The sequence below is a fragment of the Syzygium oleosum genome, unplaced genomic scaffold (genome assembly GCF_021117445.2).
Source record: "Syzygium oleosum isolate NSW1041296 unplaced genomic scaffold, Sole_v2.1 Sole_v2.03, whole genome shotgun sequence".
Taxonomy (NCBI): Eukaryota; Viridiplantae; Streptophyta; class Magnoliopsida; order Myrtales; family Myrtaceae; genus Syzygium; species Syzygium oleosum.
In genome coordinates this window covers 8,564,427-8,588,763 of record NW_026607487.1, presented here as the reverse complement: position 1 = coordinate 8,588,763, position 24,337 = coordinate 8,564,427, and the positions used below count along the sequence as shown (strand labels likewise).

The window sequence follows — 24,337 nt, the reverse complement described above, 5'->3', positions numbered from 1 at the left end:
CGAAAGAACCTGCCAAAAACTTGATAGCGATAGCATCATGACTCGTTCAAATTTGTTAACATCATCCTTTATTAACTCGATCACAATATCTCGTTGAGACTTCAACAGAGTCCCCGGTGTGAATTTTTTCATGGGAGTAGTTGAATTTCCAATGATGATGTGTGGCACCATGACCTTGACCAGTTAAGCAAAAGAGAGAATAAAAAGGTGAAAGAAAAGAGGTGGTGAAAAAAGAGACTGATAATTGCTAGTCCACCAAAAATGCATGTTCTTTGCCCTAATGATGCCTCAGGGTACTCAATTAGCCACATTGTCTCATCTCAACAGTGTCCTTCCCTCCCAGTCAAAGCTATTTTGGGCACTCATGAAATCCATCAAGATGTGTTTCACTGATCTGCCCCAAACCCTCTTGCTTTTGTGGTATCAGTTGTTGTAACTCATTATGAAAAAGCTGGAGGGCTCAAGTTTGTGTCGTTGAATAGGAGCACTAAGGCACTGTTTCTTGTAATTTTGCTGTATCGTCTATCCTGTACGAAAGAGGAAGCTTTATGGGTTTTCTGTCTTTTCTTTGGGTGGATTATTATGCTGTACTCAAAATAAAAAAATCAACGTGATAGACATCTTAAAAGTACTGCATGCAGTGTGATGGACGACGACTGATGCTAAAGCATTTTCCTGCTAAATCAGCTGCTTGTTGTATGATATTAGATCATCATGTCTAAAAATCCACATACCAAAAGTCTCTCGAATGATAAGTATTGACTTTGAAACTCGAGTAATTTTGGACCATTATTTGAGAACGCTATCAGTACGCTAAATTTTGCTTTCGCGTGCGAGATGAATTTTCGCAAATGTTTGAATCTTAATTCAATAGCCCTGTCCCGAAGTGTATAAACGCTATTTACAATATTCTTGCCCAGAAATATAAGCAGACCCCATGAATCTATTGATCCCTCTATTTGGCTTCTGTGCATCTACGATCATATGGGACGTTTGTGTGAAGCAAGTCTGGTTTGCTTGTGGAGAACTCGTCAGCTGGGTTTGTGGTGGCCTACACAACTGGCAATGTTATAATTTTGGGCTCATGTGGGTTTAAATCAGATTAAGCTCCTTTTGAGATCTCTGAGTTTTTGGAAAAGAGATGGGGAAGTTAGAGAATTAGATGGGAAAAAAAAACCAGAAAAAGATTGAAAGAAAGAAGATCAGATGGGCAAAAGGCAAAAGCGAGAAAGGCAAAGAAAAGGAGGTGATCTTTAAAGTAAGATTTTATAATGGCGTTGTTAAACAAGTCACTGGGCCATTTGAGGAGTGTGCAAAAATCAATTGTCCACGACTTTCATACACTCGAGACTTCCTTTTTCCATTGTGAATGAGAGAGTGAATGAAGACAACATCATTTGCCCTAAGAAAAATGAATGCTCCCACATATTCACCGCCCACTCCCTCATGGCCCACCTATCAGCTCCTAATATTTTGACTATTTCGAGCATATGTTTTTTCTCTCTTTTGACCAAGGAAAAAGAGCTCATTTGCTCTTGGATATCAATGTCAAGATACCTAGCAAGAAGAAAGAAAGTGAAAGTATTCTTTTTTTTTTAACTTCATTAACAAAGTAAAGGAGCTGCTACAACTTTGGAATGCTAATCCCATTATATTGCCCTGATTGATACTGGGAGGAGTTAGAGAGAGAGAGAGAGAGAGAGAGAACCACTAACATTCTGTCTCATTCGATCTGAAAATGAAGCAACTTTCAAATAAAATGATTAAGAATTTCTTTTTTCTTTTTTTAAAATGTATTCATGTCCTCACTTCCATACATACCTTGAGAGACTATAGACGATTCATAATTATGTGAGAGCAGTGAATGAGTAATGGCATCTACTACCTGGAAAGTGACATGAGATCAATGTCTCTCTCTCTCTCTCTCTCTCTCTCTCTCTCTCTCTCTCATATGCAATACATTTGTTCAACGTCTTGACAAAATAAGAAAAAGAAACAAACAAACAGAATTGTCTTTTAACGCCAACAGTGCCATTACTCGCTTGGCTTTTAGAGGCTTCCCAAAGTTGAAAACAGGCTCTGAAATCAGAAAGCAAGCACCTTCTGCAACCTCATTTACTACCTCCTTTCAGGCACCAAGCCCTATGCAAAAGTTGACTCTCTCCCTTCATTGACCCTCCGCCATTTCAATCCCCATAAGCTCAAACTCCAAGGCTAATCACCAGAAAACCGAAGCAAAGAAACCCACAAAAAGGGGAAAAACGAAAAGGGTCTCCTTCTCATGCTATCACCCCCCCAAAAGAAAACTCTGAATTTGCTTTGCTTCTTCTTGGAATCAGATCCAAAAAAATGCAAAAGTTGCTTGCTTCCCACTTTCCAGTATCTTGAGGCTGACAACATTCCATGTACGGATCAGGCAATACTCTTGAAGTTGATGGGCTCAGGAAAGGAGTTTGCTTGCTTCTCTCTGCTGTTTTTGTTGCTGTTGCTGTTGGAAACTTCCATTATTGTTGATGGGTCTGCTAGATTTGCAAGCTTCAAGACTAAGCCCAGCCCTTCCGGGTTGAGTCCAGTGAAGCCAGACAATGCAAACTTCGGTGGAGCAAGACATGAAGAGGGTGATGGCCCTTTTGGTGATGAAAAGAGGAGAGTTTACACAGGTCCAAATCCTTTACATAACAGATGAACTCTTGAGGCAGAGTTTTGCCTTCTGTGCTGCATCAAGCTTTGAATTGAAGGTGTCTCCATCTTGAAATTTCATTTTTTTTTATATATTTTCTTGATATCTCTGTTCATGATATCCGAGGTTTGAGTATGTACTGTCCATAAATATGCCCTGAGCTATATATCCAGAATTTCATGTAAAAGTTTTGATCTCCAGTTTTGAGTAGTGATAGCTTGTCAAGTATCAACAGAGAAGATGAATCAAGAACTGGTGATATAGCTGCTATAAATGGAGTAGTTGGGTAATGAGTAAACTGGGCTGTGTTCGTTACGAGTGGTTTTGGCGTTTTTACTTTTCGGTGGTTGTGGATTAATGGCCAAGGGGGTTAATTAAGCTGTCATTTTCTTCTGAGGCTTTTGAAGCTGAAAGCTGTGTTTAATTCGGTTCGAGCTTTTCCTGGTGAATCGATGTGTTGCTTCATCTCGAACTCAACAAAACAACAAAGAGACAAAAAGAAACAGTGAAAAATCTTATGCAACTCGGGTAAGAAAGAATGGAGCTCATCTGTTTTGAGTGATTTGAATTTGTCCATGTTATCCATGTACTGTCGCCAATGGAAAATCATTACAAGGGTTGTTGCTTATTGCCTGTCAGAATTTAGATATTTCCCCATTAAAACGTACTGCTTTTGTTTTCTTGAATTTTCACTTAGCCAGAATGTTTCCTCCATGAGAGAGAGAGAGAGGGAGGGGGAAGTGGGGGCAAGTTCTGGCAGACAAAGGTCCCCAAGCTGCAGGTAAGAAGATGTGTGACACTGGTAGACTCGAAAACGGTGTATCTATGCTTCGAAAATTTACATCTCTGCATGCCAATATGTCTGTGAGTCATGTGCTGTGAATTTGAAATTGAAAAGGAGAAAAAGCCACAAAAGGAAAGAAAAATAGAAAGGGAATTGTAGCTGATCCTGTTCCATCTGAATCTGAAGCTGGAATTAGTGTTGCATCAGAACTTTCTCGCAGACAACTGAGCAATTATACCACCTGATGCTCACTTGGCTGATGTTTACACTTGCACCCCAAGAAAATCTGGCATGCAATGGTGAAGTGCAGATATATTTCTCCCTTTAAGTTTTAGTGTGCGTGCAATTTGATCTTCTAAAATTTGTTTTATGCAATCAAGTCCCCTATCGTTTTCGATTCGTGCGATTTGGTCCTGTAAAGTTTTATTTCGTTCATTCGAGTGCTCAAACATTCTTGATTGGTACAATCAAGTGCTTCGTTTACGCGTTGTAACTCATATTATCAAATTAGGATTTGTTCTTTCTTTTCGTTTTCTCCTAGTTTCGCTAATTTAACACTCATTCGACACCACCTTAGCATCATGTGACGATATCTTCCGTAATCACAATGCCATGTCGTTAATTAATCTAGCGGTCTGGTGAGAGCAATTGACTGAATGAATCGATTGTACAAAATTCAGAAAGTCAGAAGACTTGAACCTTCTGAAATTTTTGTGCGAGGGCTATAAAAAAATGGGCCTGGTTTGACCCCGACAGAACAATGGCTGGGCCTTGAAGTGTGTGCAAGATCCCAGGCATTCATACGTTGTCAAGAAAATCAAGCATTGTCTGGTTGCTATCAATCTGCATTTTATTTTTGAGTCTTGTTAAAGAGTGTCCCGAGAAACTTGTAATATGAATTATTTCGTTTTTTAAACTATCGATTATTGATAACACGAGAAAAAAAGCATCTAAAAAATTATAACTTTTATTTTAAAATGATTTGTCAATGAATGTCTAGATACACTTTTTAACAAAACCCCCTGCTTCTTTTTATTTTGTGACCGCTGAAACGTGACTTTCACCGTCAAATATCTAAAAACTTTTGAAATCGTAGCAATTTAAAACATGGGAGAATTTTTTTGGGTTAATATATTTACTTCATCTCCCAAATTTTAAAGAGTAAGAAAAATGCACCAGAGAGAGAAAAATGCACCGAAGAAAAAATAAGAGTAGACCAAACAATCTGATGACCTTTTTCTAACGACGAGTATCTCGAGACTTTATTTCAAACTTACATGATACGAATCCTATTCACCTATCATGCAATAGGCACGAGCAACAGCGCCTGAGATTTTTCTCAAGGAAAACGAAGTTACACATTTTATGAGGCCACGGGATCTTCCGCCTTAAAAGTTACACAGTCGAATTTCTTGCCGAGAAGGGCTTCTTTAGAGTATGGTGATTAGGAAGTAATTTCTGGCAAATTTTCGGGGATTATTTATTCGGCTAACCTAAATTAAATCCTCACATAACCAAAAGGCAAAATCAAGAAAAATGCTGTAAATGACGAAGATCAGGCTAAATGCAAATTTTGGCGACCAAGAAAGGAGAAAACAACGCCATACATCGCGGGGGCATTTTCGAACTTGCACGCGCCCATAAATCCTCCCAAAACCCTACCTTCCTCCTCCTCCTCCTTCTCCCAGACCCATCATCCTCCCCCGAGCTTTCAGTTGCAGAAGCTTCTGGTCGCTCCCGTTCCCCCCACCTCCCATGGCGAAGCGTCTGATCCCGACCCTCAATCGCGTCCTGATAGAGAAGATCGTCCCTCCGTCCAAAACCAATACCGGGATCTTGCTCCCCGAGAAGACCACCAAGGTCCGCCCTTTCTTCCTTTTCTTGAAATGGTATTTTCAGCTAGGATCCATTGCAATGGCATGCTGCTCCGCCGTGTCCGAACGTTCGGTTTAGAATTAGATGGAGGAGGAGGACGGGAAATGTCTCGTCTTACGAGGGTTGTTCGTGGGTGTCGCGGGATGTCGAATTCTTACGAGTCCTTTTGAGCTTCTGCTGCTGCCATCGTGAGCTGCGGTGGCAGTCTTGAACCTTGTAATTGCAGCTACTAGTGCTCTTGTTTTCCAGTTCCTTGAGTAAATTTCGAGTGTAGAAAGCAGCTTCACTGTTGAATGAATTATGCCCTGTGTAGAGTAAGTTTACGTCTTGAGTTAGTAAGTGCTTTATCCTCTCTTCGATGCCCGTTCCGAGTCCATGAGTTCTTCTTGATGTTGCTGATATTTGTTTTCACTTTTGAGTTGTTCTATATGCTAATGCCGGATTTGCCTGCTGCGGCAATGCTGTTGGTTTTTCATTTCTTTTTGGCCCTCCTTTTACCATCTATAAGGAGCTCGAGGATTGTTTGTGCAATTAACCAAGTTTGCTCAAACTCTCCCTCACCTTCTTTTGCTGTTATAATGAAATGGCGATCGTAACATTCAGAATAGGCCCTTTTTCTGAAGATTTCCCCGAGTATTGGGAATGCGATCTTTCAACTCCTAGCTAGAACAAGGTTTGGCATTAGCAAGGATTAAAGGAGGCTTTTCTTTCTAAGATTGTGAGCGAGAATAGTGGTTAGGTCATACCTTGTATGAGTTCTTAATTCCTGATGTGTTGAATATGGTCGGAAGACATTGACTGAGCATTTTTCATATCACTTGAGCACATCGTGGTTCTGTTGGCACGATGCTCTACCTCTACTGCCATGCATTCTTCTGGTAGGATTAAGGTCATTCGTAGTTCCCATCTAAAAACGTGGGTCTTCTGTCCTTTTTGAGAAAATTCATCATATTTTCTCAATAGAGTGAGTAAAGATAGGTGCTCTCTCTCTCTCTCTCTCTCTCTCTCTCTCTCTCTCTCTCTCTCTCTCTCTCTCTCTCTCTCTCTCTCTACACACACATGCGCATGCATATCAGGATATGCATACAATAGATGGGGTTGTCTAGACTACGGAAATGAAGATTTTGGGAATCAAAGCCCTGACATGACTCAATCTACGGCATTGTCATTCAACCGACTTTTCTATCTATGTTAGGATTGATGTTGCTGTCTGTCGTCGCGATTGAAACATTTTAATTCTTGGTTGGTTTTATTATTATTCCCAATGCTTGCGGTGCAGCTGAATTCTGGAAAAGTTATAGCAGTGGGTCCTGGAGCTCGGGATAAGGATGGGAAGATTATTCCTGTTAGCGTGAAGGAAGGAGAGATGGTTCTTTTGCCTGAATATGGTGGAACTGAAGTAAAGCTTGGCGAGAAAGAGTAAGTTCATAATCTTGTGTGACTTTCTGCTTGCAAGTTGCAACCGGTTCAGTCAACTCTTCGTTGTGAAGTTAGTGTACATTTTGGATGTATCCTAGTTGTACATCTTGCCTCTGTACTGTTAATTTCTGCAACAACCCGTTTCTTCATTTGCGCAATGTGATCTCCCTCTTGAATTGTGCCTTATCAACTACTTGCCACTCCAAATGAATGAAATGGCGGAGGCTGATAATATACCCTTCCGTGGGTAATCCCCCTTAAAGATTGGCTACTAGGACGACTTTCGTATTTTTGCCAATCCCAACTCGTTATATCATGTCCTCCTCTGGTCATATTTTTAAGGTTTGTTTTGGTGGTAGAATCATAGTCTACTTTGCTGCTAGACTGAGCCAGTGACAACTGACCATGGGGCAGAAATTTTTTCGTTGGCTTGCTTTTTTGCGCATAACCTTAAATTTTTTCATTGGCTTGCTTTTAAAATTGCATGCTAGTGCTTCTTTCTCCTGTTTTTGCAATAGCTGCTTCAAGGTATCGTTTGTGTTAGCTTTACATTTCTCATTTAGTCACCTTCGATGATGCAGGTTTCATCTGTACAGAGATGAAGACATCTTGGGGACTCTTCATGATTAAGCGTGCTCTTCATTTACTCTCAGAGGCATGAAACAATTACTGTCAAGGAGTACTACTGTTCTGCAACTTGATTTTCTTTTTTAAATGATCCATGAGACTTCAAACCTTAGCTAGAGCTGATTCGAACTGGGCTTTCACGAACACTTGAGCCTACGTTGCAATGGAAAGCCATTAATTCTCATTACATAAGTCTTTCTGTGTCATCGTTGTCAGTGACTCATTGGCAACATTATCACTCGAGTGTGAAGTTGGTCAAGTGTTCAGACACCGTTGGGACCGTGTCCTATCAGGCTCTCAAGGCGCTTGCCTCCTACAACTGAGGCGTAGTGGGTCTTTCCATCAACCCCTGTATAACATAACTACATCAGCCTTTTCCTAGCATGTGAATTCAGCCTTTTCCTAGCATGACCTGTCGATAGAATATTGCTTAAGAGAAAAAGCACAGCACAAGTCTTGAAACTTTAGCAAACTTTAGGTAATGGACCAGACCTTGCCTTACATGTCTTTTTTTTGCGAGATGCACGCGAAACCGGCGATGTCGCATGATGTTACAAAAATGTCCGGTGCTCAGACCCTGAAGAAGGCAGGAATTTGCTGCTGTAGGGTATCAACAACTGAAGTTTTGCCTCATTTTGCTTATTGAATATTTCGCCTACAACGAGCCTCATAAGAGTTTTCAACAGACACATCACCAAACAACGAGCCTCATAAACATCCATAGGTACTTGACTAGCCGATGGCCCCGTAGCTTTCAATTGTCACAAGCTCAGCTCATGCTGAAACAAACTTAAGCTCTTGTAAGAGTTCCAAGGCGTCCACTAATGAAATCTTGTCAGGGTATTCGGTCTGATGTTGGTAACAATGAATTTCGTGATCTGTACAAAGCTGGATTTCTGTACACCCCATAACATCAACGATTTTCGCCTGAAGAAATTTCTTCGTTGTCTAGAAACTAAATATCAAAAGGGGAAAAGGTAATGAAACTCAGGCAATTGATTAGCCTTTTCCTAACAAAATCAAATCCCTGCTCTTGTTAATAAGCCGCGGTGTTGTTTCACCATGTTTCCTTGGCATGAAAGCAGAGCTATCATCTGAATGTTTTATGCTGCAAGAATTGACTATCGCAGTGCAAACCGCCAACTCATCGCTAGCTGGTGTTGGCAAATTTCTCCTTGACATTATCATCATTGCCTCTCTTTTATATAGTAAGTTCAAGATCATGGCCACAAGGACCGATTAACTGCTATTCATATATATACTCGTTTTTGTTTGGTGCGTCCTCATAATTCATGAGTTAAATATGACGCAGCACCTCAGTCAGCAATCAAAGCACTTCACTACAGTTCAATTCAGTAAGCAAAAGCTATGTCGTCCCAAAACTTTTTTTAAATGGAGAAATCATGGAGAGATGACAGAAACCCTGAACAACTCTCCTTGTGCACCAGCCCATCATTCATTATGCTCTAATGCATACTTGTCTGCTTCACCTTTCTTGCAATGCGTATGAATTTCTCCAGACGATTGGTGTTGCAATCATTGACTGATCTGCATATCTTCTAGAAACAAAGAGCTTCTACTTTATCTATCTAATCATCCTTGAATCATTTTTTTTTTTTTGGGTAAAATCATCCTTGAATCATTTGCTCCATGTTGTCCAAGAATACTGTATAGCGTATCTAGTAAACAGTTTGAATAAAAATCTGTATAAAAAAAGAAGAAGAAGATCGATAGATCAGAGTGTATGAAGAACTCAAGTCATCAGGGTCTGCAATGTAGTCCCCAAAAACATCAAGAGCACTCCATTGAAGACCTTATCACCCAAAGCTGTTAGAGTAACAGACCCAGATGACTCATTGTCATCAGTGCTCTGTTCTTGCGGATTGTTGAAATTGGACGGAACCACAGTGTCGGGTGCCGAGTCATCCCCTGAATCAGGACTCACCGGACCCGGCGACTGGTCCAATGGGTTCTTCAGACTTTCAGGCAGGCCTTGCCCATGGGTCACATTGATCATGAAGTGTTGGCCGCCGTTCTGGCATTGCTCACCGTCATAATCGCTAGAGAAGAAATAATTCGTCCCCTCCTTCATGAGCGGAACGGCCACAGTGACTGGGTGAGTGGCGGTGTTGGACGGATCGCCGGACGACCATAGGACAGTGTCCTTTTCCAAGGAATCGTCGTAGTCACAGAGCTTGTATGTGGTGAAATTGTATGTTTGCACAACTGAGTGGTTGGTGTCAGTGTTGAATACTGCATAACCCACAAAGGTTCGATAATTAAAAGAAAGAACAGATCCACTTCAGACACAACTCCTGTGCAATTATACTATATTTAAAAGCTAAAACCAGTAAGGGAATAACACTTGATCAGTTAGGTTGGGGCTTATCTCTTAACTACCGTGAGTCTTATTACTGAATTCATTTTGGCGTGAACAGTAAAAATCAGACCCTTTGCTTAATGTTCGAGCAGATCCTGACAAGTCACAAATTGTCTAATTTGCAGAGCCATGATCACAACTGATGTGATCAAACACTTGTAAATAAAACTACTCCAAATAAAGGCAACAACTCCGGTGGCACCATAATCAATTTCCAAAAGTTTCACAAGCCAAACAAGCCTCACCTCAGTGGCGGGGGAGTAGTTATGCCTACTGTGACTTAAAGCGAACAAGAAGCTTTAATGTACAAACAAGAAAACCCCACCAAAGAAAGATGATATTTGAGATTGTTGTGGGTGTGAGAGAGCTTACTGAGGAAATCTCCCAAGCTGAAGTTCTTGCCAGAAGCCCACCTTTGGTAATCAATCTCAGGCTTTTCTTGGTTTTCATACCAACCGAGAGAGCCACCCACAGTGTAGTTCTGATAAGCCTCAACACATCCTGAGAGCGAAATGAGAGCAATACAGGAGATGCAGAAGAAAAATGTCACAAGCCCAAAACTGTACCTTCTCTGTGCCATTGTGTCTTGGGATCTGTGGAACATAGGAAGTCGCAGTTGCTGAATGTTTATGTTTGAGTGTGGACCAGGACAGTCGATTTTAGGACAAGAAAAGGAGAGAGAGAGAGTAGGCGTTGAGGTTGAGTTGTTTCCAGCTTTTTCCTGTGACTAATATGACCCCACTTCAGTCTCAAATTACCAAATCAGTCTTGTTTGTGTGTGTCCGTATTCGCGTGCTAGCTTCCAAACCACTGTGGTATTTCCAATGGAGTCAGGAGAGGTTAATGTGGGAGGATTCGGTTTCTTTTTAGAATAAGACCAGTGACTAATTGTCCGGATGCTTTATCCTGTCCAAATCATGTTGAGTTTCACAAGAAAAAACAAAGATAATTCAGGAGATAACCCCGCGAAAGAAGTAACTCAGCTTATGGTTGTGCCTTTTTTTTCTTTAATATGCTCATATGAATGTTTCACGCATACACAAAGATAATGTCGGCAATCACATGAACTCAAAGGAAGGCCTAAAGAAAAAAGAATGGACCATCCAACAATCCGCACTCGTGTAAAGCAGCTACTATCTTGTTCTATCATAGCAAGTGAAACCCATTTTAGTGAGAATCGAGCAAGGAATAGATCTTTCGTGTAACCCCACCAAAACGCAGCTGAACTGCAAAAACCTCTGCACAGGAAAAAAAGCAAAGACAGACCCGTAAAAGAAGAAAAAGAGAGAGAGTAAGGTCATGGGAGATGCCTTGCGTCGATAACGAGCTTAATCCATTATTGCATCCGAAATATTGTCCCCTCATTTTCAAGCAATTTCCCTGTCACGACCCGCGATGAACAAGCCATGTGAGCTCTGACGGGAACGCATTTCGGTGCGGGTATAATTTCTGAAGCGGTGGCTGATCTGGGCTTTGCATTTTGCATGTTACGAGCTAAAAAGATAAGATTGTAGAAAAGGGAGGAGAAAGGTGTGCGACTTGCAATGGACGCTATGTTACGGTCGCGAGGCATCACATGCGCTTGCTGATTACTTTGGGGTCTCTTATCAAGAACCAATGTTTGTGGGTCAGATCAGATGGTTTCCGTGAAATCAATGGTCGTGGAATGGTTGCGCAGGTTGGTTATGGTGGTCTCGACAGTGAACCTAGATCAGACGGTAAAAAAAATGACAAGTTTGATATGTGTCGGGAGCAAACCTTTGAACGACACGTATTAAGTTGTCTAAACATGACATATCTGAGTAAAGAGATATTTCGGTTGCCATATATGAGGTTATGATGATAGGCCCGTTAATCTCAAATAAAAAATTTGCAAAGTTATTACCACTCAAATCTAAAATTTCCTAAACGATGACGTTTAGAAGAAGTCGGTAGCTGGCTCACCTCACTCCATTATTTTGCTATAAAGAAGGAAAAAAAGAGTGTCGAAAAAGTTAGTGTCGGTACTGTGGGGTGGGGTGGGGTGGGGTGGGGTCCAATTACATGGGGTTGATAGCTTTTTGGTCTGTTTCACGTGGAGATGCCAAACGTACGTTGAACTTGACCTTTCATCTGCATCAATTCTATCAATAGGACATAAACGTCCCGTCTTGAATCCTTTCCATTAATTACGAAATGCAAAATATCAGGTGAGTTACATTCTGTGAATACGGCCAATTAACGTAAATTTTGTCCTCTGACCCAAAAAATAAAAAAGTAAATATTGTCCGGGTCCCATTGAGATTGTCATCGATTTCATCTCCCAGTTAACTCGCCAAACGTTCTCACTTACCAGCTTCCTCGAATTCTGACCCCAGTTGAAGGCATCAAATTTCAAACAGATAATTAAGAAGGGCGGTGGTTGCTGTACTTGTTTTGTATTCCATGCCCATCACGGACGAACTGAATTGAAATCGGTACCACAATCATTGGGCGAATTCATACCAAAAGAGTACCGCATCGCAATCATATGTACCTATCTATCATTGCACAAGCAAGCCAGCTACTCAGTTCACAGATATCAAAATCAAATCTGATTGCGGTTAAAATATCATCATCATTTTCATCAAGCTGAGAAAGCGAGTTCCGGATTTCTACAGCAACCTGTCCAAGTGAAAACTGCCGTTCGCTTGCTTGGAATCAGAAACCACTTTCATCGAGAATATGAGAAGTGAAGAACAGATCATTTGTCGCTCATGGTTAAAGGCCCAATACTCGAGAGATGTGAATAACTAGAGGTTTTACTAAAATGTAATAGCAAAGTAGATACTATTAATAGCTGCAAGCAAGCATGAACAGTGACAATGTAACTTTTGCATATCCAAGTACTGAGATTAAACTGAAAAGAAAATGCACTCTCCAGATGCTCTCCGGATTAAGTACTTAGGCATCAACCAGCATAAATTGCTGAAACAACGGTGTAATACCCCTCTCGATATTACCATTTACATATCATGCTCAGCTTCCTCCTCATCCTCGTACTCGAGTTCCTCATCAGCTGTTGCATCCTGGTACTGCTGATACTCTGACACAAGGTCGTTCATGTTGCTCTCGGCTTCAGTGAACTCCATCTCGTCCATGCCTTCGCCAGTGTACCAATGCAAGAAAGCCTTTCTCCTGAACATAGCCGTGAATTGCTCACTGACCCTCCTGAACATCTCCTGAATCGAGGTCGAGTTACCAATGAAAGTCGATGCCATGGAGAGTCCCCTAGGAGGAATATCACAGACGCTGGATTTCACATTGTTCGGAATCCACTCAACAAAGTAAGAGGAGTTCTTGTTCTGGACATTGATCATCTGCTCATCGACTTCCTTGGTGCTCATCTTGCCTCTGAACATGGCTGATGCAGTGAGATAGCGACCATGGCGTGGGTCTGCTGCGCACATCATGTTCTTTGCATCCCACATCTGTTGAGTGAGCTCTGGGACAGTCAAAGCACGATACTGCTGAGAGCCACGGGAAGTGAGAGGGGCAAATCCGACCATAAAGAAGTGCAGACGAGGGAAGGGGATGAGATTGACTGCAAGCTTTCGGAGGTCAGAGTTCAGTTGCCCAGGGAACCTGAGGCAGCATGTAACCCCACTCATGGTAGCAGAAATCAAATGGTTCAAATCACCAACTGCAATATAAGTAAACCCGTATAAGCTTCAATAGACATCACAAATGCAAACAAATTATACTTACATGCTGTATAACTACCAGTACACATTATCACACAATCTTTAGCATCAAAATATCACAACTGATATGGAGAAGCAGATCAAATACTTCGGAAGCAAATGTCCAAAGCAGAATTTCTTCACAAAATACTACGGAACAATATATGATTCTCAGACCAAAGTCACTCCTACAGTAAGGGCTTTGATGATGGCTATCCAATCCCCATGATTAATCCAATCAAATGTTGTAAATCATAGTTACATATCAAGTGGACCTGCCATGGCCTGCCATACTCCAACTAAAAGATTTTAAATAAATATCAACAAATTACAACGAAAACATATCTACATATCCAAATAATCAATGATAGTCCTTCAAGACAAAATGTCAGCATGTGACAACATCCAAATTCAGCTTCAGCCTATGTCCCCTATTATTCATCAATTGACTCCAATGACAAATAATGAATAAAAGCAAACAGAGATCGTAACCATCCAAGTTTAGTTATCAGTTGTAAGGCATTTGACAGTCAGAAGATGCTTGATTGACTCTCTCAAGAATAATACTAGATAGCAAAGCGGTAATGAAGTTAGTCAACCAATGTTAATTCTATCACGGCCAATAAGCTACATAAATCCACTGCTTCTAGACTGAATTATATATATAAGTATGATACTCACAACTAGGAGTTGTCAGCTTGAGAGTCCTGAAACAAATGTCATATAGAGCCTCGTTGTCCAAGACCATGCACTCATCAGCATTCTCCACGAGCTGATGCACAGACAGGGTGGCATTGTAGGGCTCAACTACTGTATCTGATACCTTTGGTGATGGAAACACTGAGAAAGTGAGCATCATTCGGTCAGGGTACTCCTCTCTGATCTTTGAAATCAACAAGGTTCCCATTCCAGAACCAGTTCCACCACCGAGCGAGTGGCAGACTTGGAACCCTGCACAATAAACAAATCCTCGGTAAGACAGTTTTGCAAGTAAAGTGGATAAATCAAACAGCACATGCCACATCCCTGCAAAACGAAGTTTCGTTACAAAACTTTAAATCTCAGCCTCTGCACTACATGTACAGTAAGGATTAGTATTTACCAAAAGCAGATTAGATCCAGCACGAATAATGAATAAGCCCGCAGCTAAAATCAAGAAGAAAGCTATGGATGTACCTTGAAGACAGTCGCAATTCTCTGCTTCCTTCCTCACAACATCAAGAACGGCATCAATGAGCTCTGCGCCCTCTGTGTAATGCCCCTTGGCCCAATTGTTACCAGCACCAGACTGCCCAAACACAAAATTGTCTGGCCTGAAGATCTGGCCATAAGGACCTGTCCGTACACTGTCCATAGTACCAGGCTCGAGATCCATGAGAACAGCACGAGGTACAAAGCGCCCGCATGAAGCCTCATTGTAGTACACATTGACACGCTCCAACTGGAGTTCAGAGGTGCCAGTGTAGCGTCCAGTCGGGTCGATGCCATGCTCATCACAGACAACCTCCCAGAACTTGGCACCAATCTGGTTGCCACATTGTCCACCTTGGATGTGCAAGATTTCTCTCATTTTCGTTTATCTGGTAGAACATCACGAGAAAAACATGCCTCAAAACTCAAAAAAACCACGGATGAGACCAATTTGGCAATAGAAACCCTTAAACGAATCTAACAAATGATTTCAGCAACTAAATCAAGCAGGTTCCAGAAATTAGTAAATTGACACAAACGACAATCCAACCGAGTCTCAAAAGAAAAATCAGATGCGCCAACTGAAAAAAATCTCGGAGCAAGACATTCGCGATTTCTCTCTATTCCAACACTATCTCGCCAGCGAAAGACCTCCTTTATCCCAGTATAACATCCTTACCATGCATGTAGGCGCCTATTCAAAGCGCAGATCTCAAAGTCCTCGAGAAATGTAGCACGAAATCGGAGGAAACAAAGCGCCAAACACCAGAAAATCACCTAATCGAGCAAAAAATGAAAAGATCCGGGCCGTTTTCTCACCGACAAAAAGCCAGAAACAGTGACATTCTCGCACAGCTCCATCAGAACAAACGAAATCGCTCAAAACAATCAGCATCTCTTTCAAGCTCTCCATCTCACTTCCAACTGGTCAAAAATAGCGAAGCAAAACCGCGACAATCGAGTTCGACGCAGATCTTTTCAAAATCCCGGCGGAACCAGAGAACGCACTGCACAGCGACGGAAAACGAGAGACGCGTCGGCGGAACTTACCGGCGAGATCCCGGCGAGGCGAGGCTGGAACGCGGATAAGGCGACGGCGATCGAGCGACCGAGAGCGAGGCCCGATCGGGTTGCGCGAGGGAGGAAGGGAACACTGAGGGATTGCAGAGGACGATGGCGAGAAATGAGGAGTTTTATAAGGGGGGTTGAGAGAGAGAGAGAGAGAGAGAGAGAAGGAGGGGGCTAGGCTGTGAGATCGGACGGGCATGGCTGTTTCCCTCCCTTTCCGTTGCGGACCGCTGGATGCCGTCGGATGATGCGACTTGAACGGTGCGGATGGCGCTTGGGCTGGCGAGGGCGCATTATTTGGTTTTTTGAAATATTTGGACGTTCGGCTGTGGTTGACGTTAGTGACCTTGTCCGAAATGACGATGTTGCCACTGTGCCCTGTAGGTGACTCGGATTTGTTAAGTAATTAATTTATTTGCAAAATAACAATAATAATAATTTATTTATTTCAAAAAGGGATGGCTCACCTATGGCAAGAAATGGTATAGCTGAACGGATGAACAACCGTTGCGCATTTGATGAGAGGCGATTTGGATTTTTTAGGGACGATTTTTTTGGAATAATTATATAAATGGACCCTAAACTTGGTTCAATGTGTAGTATCGTTTCTAAGCTTTTAAATTATTCAATATAGTTCTTGAACATTAGTCCAATATGTAATATTGTCCCTTAATTTATAATTTTATAGAACATTTTTTATATAGCTCGTAAATTGGATTTAACATTTACCAAAAGTTCAAGAACCACGTTAAACACTTTCATATAGTTTAAGGACCGGATTGAACATGTACCAAAAGTTAAGGAATCATATTAAATAAATTAAAATTTTGAAGATAACATTGCACATTGGACAAAGTTTAAGGACCATCCGTGTCATTTTCCTATTTTCTTTCTAAGATCAGATCACTTTTTATACGACACCCTTTAAATCTCGCTGACCGATCAAATTTGAATCTCTTGTATGCATTGATAATCATATGATATATGAACATGCATACAGTCGAATCTCTAGTCAATGAGTTGTAAATCCTTTCGTTGGGGATGAAAGACAATCGAACTTCTGGCTTAACTAATCTCATGTAAAGTACCCAGAAATCATCACGTTTATACTAAAGCCCCATCTAGACATGGCAATGGCGCGAAGGGACAAGGCTCGATGGGGTGCTGATCGACGTTCCATGCCCTTGTCGCACATCGCAAATTTTTTCTCCCCAATCCTCGCCTTGCCCCATATGCCCTAGCAATTTTTCTCAAGGGAAAAAGCAAATCAATCCACCATTTCGATAGCTAATGCGAAAGAACAAAGTGACGCAAAACTCAAATAAGTATTTGATATTTTCAAAAAGGATAAGTGCATTAGATGTCCTAAAAATTATTATGAAAGTGCAATTGACTCCTAAAACTTTCAAGAAGTGCAATTAAGTCCTAAAAATTGTTGCAAAAGTGCAATGGAGTCCTAAAATTTTCAAAAAGTGCAATCAATAAAAGGACTCGATTATACTTTTGCGAGAAGTTTAAGAATTTGATCAATGTTCCACATCACAGGCCGCAGGTTTCTCTGCCCCTCCCCTGTGCCCTACCAATTTTCTCAAGGGAAAAACACAAATTGATCCACTCGATGAGCTAATGCGAAGGAACAAAGTGGCAAAACTCAAATACAAAGGGATAATTGTATCAAAAGTCCAAAAACTTGTTACGAAAGTGCAATTGACCCTTAAAACTTTTAATAAGTGCAATCAAGTCATAAAATTTGTCACAAAAGGGTAATCGAGTCCTTTCATTGATTGTACTTTTTGAAGTTCTAAAACTTATCATGAAAGTGCAATAAAATGTTAAAACTTTCAAGAAGTGCAATTAAGTCATAAAATTTGTTTCGAAAATTAACTTGAATTCTAAAATTTTCAAAATGTACATGCTTAATTGTACTTTCTTGGAAGTACAACGAAAAGGCATGATTACACTTTTGTGACAAGTTTTAGATCTTGATTGCATCTTTTGAAAGTTTCAATGCTCAATTGTACTTTCTTGATAAATTTCAGGACTTTCGATGCCTTTATACTCTTTTTCAAAAATAATAGTACGCAAGCAACAAGATGATATATGTATTCTTGGTATCTTTTCTTCCGGGGAAAATCGCATGGGAGATATTTTTCTCTTGCTTCTTTAGACGATGGATGGGGTAGGGCGCAAGAGGGACGGACAGAGTGGGAGAGTGCTGGGCTGGACGGATGGGGTCGCACGATAGCGATGTGGCCATGTGACCAGCCAACCACTACCCCTCGCCCCCAAGATCTCACTCTCACTCCCCACCCGCATTCAATTCGACCCACCAAATTCACGCTTCGGTGAAGCGTCTCTTTCGATTCTTGGTACAAATGGCGATTCGTGCTGAGGTTGATGGGAGGAAGATGAAGTGAGAACGAGATTGGAAAGGTCCATTGAATTCGTGCTTTGAAAGCGGTGAATCAACAGCTTCTGAATTCCATCGGGGGCATTGGGAGGGTTGAGTTTGAAGTCTCTTCAGGGGGGGTTTCCAAGCACTTCCATGGACAATGGAGCGTTGGGTCGACCGATTGAGCTATTATGCGCGGATGTGGACTGCTTTGATATGATGGCATTAAGTCTCTATTTGCCTGGCGATAGGGTTATCTTCTAGGACTAATGGGTTGTTTCCGCAATTTCTCCCTAAACTATGTATAAATTTGGTTTCTTGATTGATAATTATACTTTACACGTCTCTATCTAAGCCTAAGTAATCATCAAAAGCGAATTTATCGTCAATATGATAACGCTTGTGAAAGGGTTCTCGAGATTTAGTGACCACTTTTTACCTAGTTATACTGGTTCTTTTTCAACCACAGCTCCGCAAGCACGTGATATCGTCTGAACCAAGTGGTGAAAGAGTTTCTAACTCGTCAAGTGTAACATAATTTGTCTAAATTGCTGGGTAAAATGAATTTTATCTGAGATTCATGGCTCATATTGATGTGCATCCATGAGTAACTGCTTAATCAAAACTAAGTGAGCTAATGCAGTCTCTTGCTAGTACCATGCAATTAGCCTATTTAATCGATCTTGGGATAATCGAGTTCATTTTTCCTTCCAATGCACGAGTGATTTGATCTCGAGGCATCAGGGGATAGTGTACATGGTCCCAACAGCAAGGATAAAAAGCTTAGACCTTGGCTCTTGGAAACGCGATTCTTTGTCAACTAGGCTGCTTCTTGGACCACCGGTGCTCCTTAAAAGAGTTTCAAGGTACATTTTTCAGCTTGACATGTCTAAAGATCTTGCGACATTTCTACTGGTAACAAATATCCTCCGAATTTCTCAAATAGACTCCTCTAGTATGAACTATATATCCTCGGAAAATCAGCACGTAGGAAATAAATATTTTTCAGTTATCGGATAGTATTTTGAGTCGACTTCATGAAAAAAGACAGAATTTGATCTCTAGCCCGAATGGGTCAACATTGCACTTCATAGATCTTGTACCAAAAGCTCGAGTATTTCGGAAACCCCGTGTAATGACCGCGAATTTCTTTTAAGACAGAGGGGGTTGGAGTGTCTTGGATAATGGCACGGCATGTGCCTTGTGCAGTGCATGGTGCTTAGATTAAACAAGAAAACACCAAGCACCAGGCAGGATCTCGCATTAATGAAAGAGAGGAATGGCTCATCCATGTGGTCCTTCTCGCTTGTTACTTAACACTCAGGAGGGAGGGAGGCAAATCGGACAATTTTCTTGGCTCGTGGTCATGGAAACCTCTCCCTCTCTCTCTCTCTTTGTTTGTTTAGACATTGCAATTATGTCCAAACACATCATGTGGGTTTCTCTGTACACTCGAAAACTATGCTGAGAAACGCCGCATTGCCTCTGTGTGAAGGCTGTAGAGAAGCCGGGTTCTGCGCCAGATCCAAGCGACAGAAGCGAAATTATAAATCAGCGTGGGGGTCGGTGGGATTGCGATGAGATCCCCTTGCTTTTTTTTAAGGAAGAATCATTATGGGGGGATATTAAGATCGGTTTGAGAAATTCTTTTTTCCTAATTGTACAGTAGCACTGGTCCACACGCACCTTTGGTGCAAGCGGACGTGGTTGGGTTGGGTTGTGTTGGGTGGAATAAGGAAATCAATCTCGTTTGGCAGGGCTTGGGGGCGAGTTTGTCTGTGGTTTTGTCTGGTACCCAGGAGTAATCTGGCCCGAATCGATTATCAAAACGAAAGAATATGACCTAAATTACTCCGAAATCCACCAGCCTTTGTCATGTCCTCAGGGAGCTCAATAATTGTTGCACTGTATAGATTGGCAGCTCGGGTTAATGAATGATCACGGATGTAAATGAAGGAGGGAGAACACAGTGCTAACATGGATAATTAGGTGGGATTAGCATCCTAATTCATTTTTTCTTTTTGGATTTCCATTCATCATATACACTTTCTTTTTTTCTACTTAACAGGGAAAAGCACATTGAAGTGTCAAGACATTCGCACGATGCTCAATTTCGTTCTAAAATTTCTTGAACGCTCATTTCAACTTCGAAACCTTTAAAATTGGATCACGAGATTGAATCTTTTAGTAGCACTTTTTTAGTTATTGACGTGTTTTTTATGTGCACCTGTTTCCGTTCCGGTACTAGCAGTTCATATTAATATGCACAGGCCGGTACCGAATGCATAATGAGCCAAGACAAAATTAATTTCTTGTGAGTTAGCTTGATTATCAATAAATCTATCTGCTTACCCAAGAAAAAAAGGACGCTAAGATGTCAACTAGACAAGACGAAAAACAAGCGGTTCGGTTTGACCTGTAAGTGAAAAGTACAATAGATCCAAGATTGACGATCGATATTAGTTAATTCACGACTTCGACCAATTCTATGTAAGGATTTCCGAAGGAACCGGCCGGGCAAATTGGGCCGGCTTCTGAAAGATCGAGGCGTTTTTGTCCGGACGGTAGAGGATGCTGCCAAGGAGATGAGTTCACGGGAAGATCTGCAGGAGAAAAAAGCAAGTCTCGATCGTCAACTCGAGATGCTCCATTTGTCCAGCCTAAAAGATCGTAAAGACAACCATCGAAAACGACCTTTCTCTGGCCTTTTTTTTTCTTATTTTTCTCCTACGTTACGGTGATCGTCCCTCGTCGCACTACAGAGGAGCATATCGCGACCCTTTTGAGGCCTGCATTTCCTTTCAGTGAAGTGCAAAATTATATAAGGATACGTTTGTTTCCCTGTAAAATTTCATAATAAACTTCAAATAATAAAAGAAAAAAATGTCAAGATAAACGAAAATATTTTCATAAAAATCATTTTGAAGGAAAATAATTAGCTTTCGTTTGGTTAGTGATCTAGATAAAGTGATTTTCTTCTTGCTAAAAAGGGAAGTTGATTTCCCTTAATTCAAAATTTGTTGTTTATAGTTCATGGAAAATGTTTTTCATAAATCGATTAATTTTCCGTAGTATTGAAAAGTCGAAATATAATTTTCCGAAAATAATTTTTTTTTAAACAAATGGATCCTAAATTTCATGCCAGGTGACATATTACATATATTTAAGTAATAAAGAACGAGAACCAGCACGATAATGGAGGTGATTGGCTAGGGATTAGGAGCGTCTTGTGTAATTTCAATTACAAGATCAATTTTGACCAAAAATATATTACAAGATCAATCAGAATTGTTGACTTTGCAATAATGGAGTCTTTGACCGCTAGCCTATGCTTTTTTTGGGAGCCGGAGTGAGTCACTAGATACTGTCTCTCTCTCTCTCTCTCTCTCTCTCTCTCTCTCTCTCTCTCTCTGTGTCCCCACCTTTTGGTCCTTCCTCCGCTAGATTCCCGAATGGATTACTTTCCTTTCATCCTCATCTTTTTTTCCACTACGTTTTTCTTCGACCGCCGACATGACATGACATGTTTCACATGCAACGTACACCTTCCCCCGATAAAATTTACATGGAATTTTACCATGATGAAGTGACAATTTCATTCATTGGACCGTCGGATTTTCAATAGGTAAATGAAAGGGAAAAAGAAAAATGAAATAGGGATACAAATCTTGCTATTCACATTTCACAACACTAACTCTGCATAGCGGTAGATCCCATTAACCAACTTTGTATTCCGATATCATTCACCAAACACGAGACTTGATTATCTTGTTACATCACATCCTATTAAGTCCATTAAATATGAGCGACCCATAATATGATCCTTCAATGTAAAGTGTCGAAAGTGAGAAGTAGCCATTGTGACAGTCGTGTTTTGCACGTCTTTTGACTCGAGCAAATGCATACAGAAGAATTATTTTCTCTCCGACAAGATAAGTCGTCAAGAATTCCGATACTCTCACAGAAAAAAAAAATTGCCTTTTGAAGTTCAGAAGAAAAACGCTTGTGCCACGTTGAGTACTCGGACAACTTCCTTGATCTAAATTACTGAAGAGACCGTATCACATGCGGAGCTGAATTGAGAAATGGTCAGTCAAAACAACACTCGGATGTAGGTTTTTCATGATTATTAATGTTGCTGTGGTTGTTATTACTATTTGTCGAAGCACACGTGTCGCGGGTAGATATCAAGAAAAGACGTCAAGGAGACTCAATTACGATTGCTCTTTTTCAAAATTCAAAAATGTCGGGAGCGTTTAAAAAATTGAAAAAATCAATGCGAACTTCTTATTTTTTGACCGAATGACAAGACAATAGGAGCTGAAAAACAAAGTTAATGCAAGTCCCTTTTCAAGATACCTATGCGATCGGAAATCAAATTGCTTTTTAACCTTTGGGCCGACCTCTTCTCTAGTCTTGCGTAGATGAATTTGGACTCATTCACGATACCCACCATTCTCTCTGTCTCTCTCCATCTTTTCTTTTGCCCCCTCCGAACATGGTGCTACAGTTGGTAAAGCAAAAGGTTCTCAATTTAAATACTAATATTTGGTAATTTTTTTTTATCTTTTAATATTAAAGAAAGTGAATTTCAACTAATAATCATGAGGATAGCATGTGTTTGTTGAAAGGAAAATTAACAAAAAAAAAATAAAAATGCTAAATCCATCTTCTTGAAGCTTACGAGAACAGGCCTAGCCCAAGCCCATCGACTATGAAGGCCCATGATTAAACTTGTCCTAATTAGCATCAAGCAAATTACTGCTTCCCTTAATTACTTTCTAGGCAATGATCGGAAGGCATAAGGATTAGTATGAGTAATAGGTTATTTCATGGCGGGCATCGAATATATGATGTCTATACTCTATATTTCATGACGAGCTGTATACAATTTCCTTTTAAATGTTTATTGACGCGTACAATGTGCTTGTTCTAAATCATGTCAATCACCGAAAAAAAGAGTGAAACGTTTGAGACCACTCCCGATCATTTTCTCTTCCATCTACTGAGGCGAAATAAACGAATCGATGAGCATGTCACTCCCAGTGACATCGAATTGCATACATGAGTTTGCCTTGATAATCCGGATGGGCAGGACATTAAGTTAATCATGCATCAACACGCGGAGTTCATGAGTCGACTCCAGATAATCAATAGAGAAATCGGGCTAGGCTTATGTAAAATTGTTATTGCCCATTAGTAAAGGTGGATCGTGTCCGACTTTAAACCTAGCCAACAAAGTAAAATATCCAAACCTCAGCTCAGCCATCATAGTCCCGCTGCCTCCGCCCGCCACCAATGTCTTCGGCCACTGGCTTAGCCTCCTTTGATGTCGTGGCAACTTCACCCAAAAGAATTGTGATTATGCCATCGCTCTCTCTCTCCTTTATATTCGTCCGGGTAAAAAGATGGAGATGCCTCCTTTGTGGAGTTGTCTAAGTTAATGTCTATAATTTACTTTGTCTAGTCAAATTGCTACAAATTTATTTTTGGCTCAAAATTTGCCCAATGTTAGAGATTTAATTCCTACATGATGATATCTGCAGCACTTTGAATCAAATGAGCTGATTGAAGCAATAGATGAGACTGAAATGATTGTCATATATCATTTCTCTTGTGAAAAGGCATTCAAAAGTTACATGCATTTTATTTTAATAAATTCCGAATTCGATGAGGATAACAAAAATTGATTTAATCCGAACTGGCATAGGAGAAATAAGAATTGCGCTAGCCATTAAACCACGACATGTGGTGTCACGTGCTTAAAGCCTATCATCAAGTCGGGACACTGGCCCAAATTGATGAAATACGACCCAATTTGGATTTACTTTTTGCATCTTCATTTTTTGCTTAATCTAAATTTTGCTATTAGTGCACTTTGGCTTTTTCTCAATCCGGAACCCCCGAGCGTTGATGGTAGATTCCCCAATACTTTTTACACAATCTTTTAAATTTTAATAATACTATAAAATTTGCTCGTGTAAAATGCTACGTGCCTTACAGAAGTAAAGTTCAAGGAGTTGGCGTCACGAGGGTTGATCGAGACAAATCCTGAAAATACGGGGGGACAAAATCCAATTACCCCATTGTCATCTCCTGATTGGTCAAGATTCTGGCCTGACCGTTAAAATGCTCGCGGCGCAAAATATTTTTTATATGTCCGAAAATTCCATTACAACATAGGACGCGGTTTATTTATTTATTTATTTATTTTTCCCCT

General features: G+C 40.7%; 3 protein-coding genes across 3 annotated transcripts; 1 reads left to right on the top strand and 2 right to left on the bottom strand.

Moving 5' to 3' along the window:
* Positions 1–5,128: 5,128 nt before the first annotated feature.
* Positions 5,129–7,577, top strand: LOC115679170 (10 kDa chaperonin, mitochondrial-like). Its single transcript, XM_030602757.2, has 3 exons — positions 5,129–5,324; positions 6,619–6,758; positions 7,340–7,577. Exons 1-3 carry the CDS (start codon positions 5,220–5,222, stop codon positions 7,386–7,388), a joined length of 294 nt encoding a protein of 97 aa, XP_030458617.1. The 5' UTR covers positions 5,129–5,219; the 3' UTR covers positions 7,389–7,577.
* Positions 7,578–9,038: 1,461 nt separating this feature from the next.
* On the bottom strand, positions 9,039–10,476 carry LOC115679167 (uclacyanin-2). Its single transcript, XM_030602756.2, has 2 exons — positions 10,138–10,476; positions 9,039–9,638 (listed from the first exon to the last, which is right to left on the bottom strand). Exons 1-2 carry the CDS (start codon positions 10,367–10,369, stop codon positions 9,139–9,141), a joined length of 732 nt encoding a protein of 243 aa, XP_030458616.1. The 5' UTR covers positions 10,370–10,476; the 3' UTR covers positions 9,039–9,138.
* Positions 10,477–12,543: 2,067 nt separating this feature from the next.
* Positions 12,544–15,864, bottom strand: LOC115679087 (tubulin beta-4 chain). Its single transcript, XM_030602639.2, has 4 exons — positions 15,708–15,864; positions 14,643–15,046; positions 14,148–14,417; positions 12,544–13,426 (listed from the first exon to the last, which is right to left on the bottom strand). Exons 2-4 carry the CDS (start codon positions 15,034–15,036, stop codon positions 12,750–12,752), a joined length of 1,341 nt encoding a protein of 446 aa, XP_030458499.1. The 5' UTR covers positions 15,037–15,046; positions 15,708–15,864; the 3' UTR covers positions 12,544–12,749.
* Between the last annotated feature and the right edge of the window lie 8,473 nt (positions 15,865–24,337).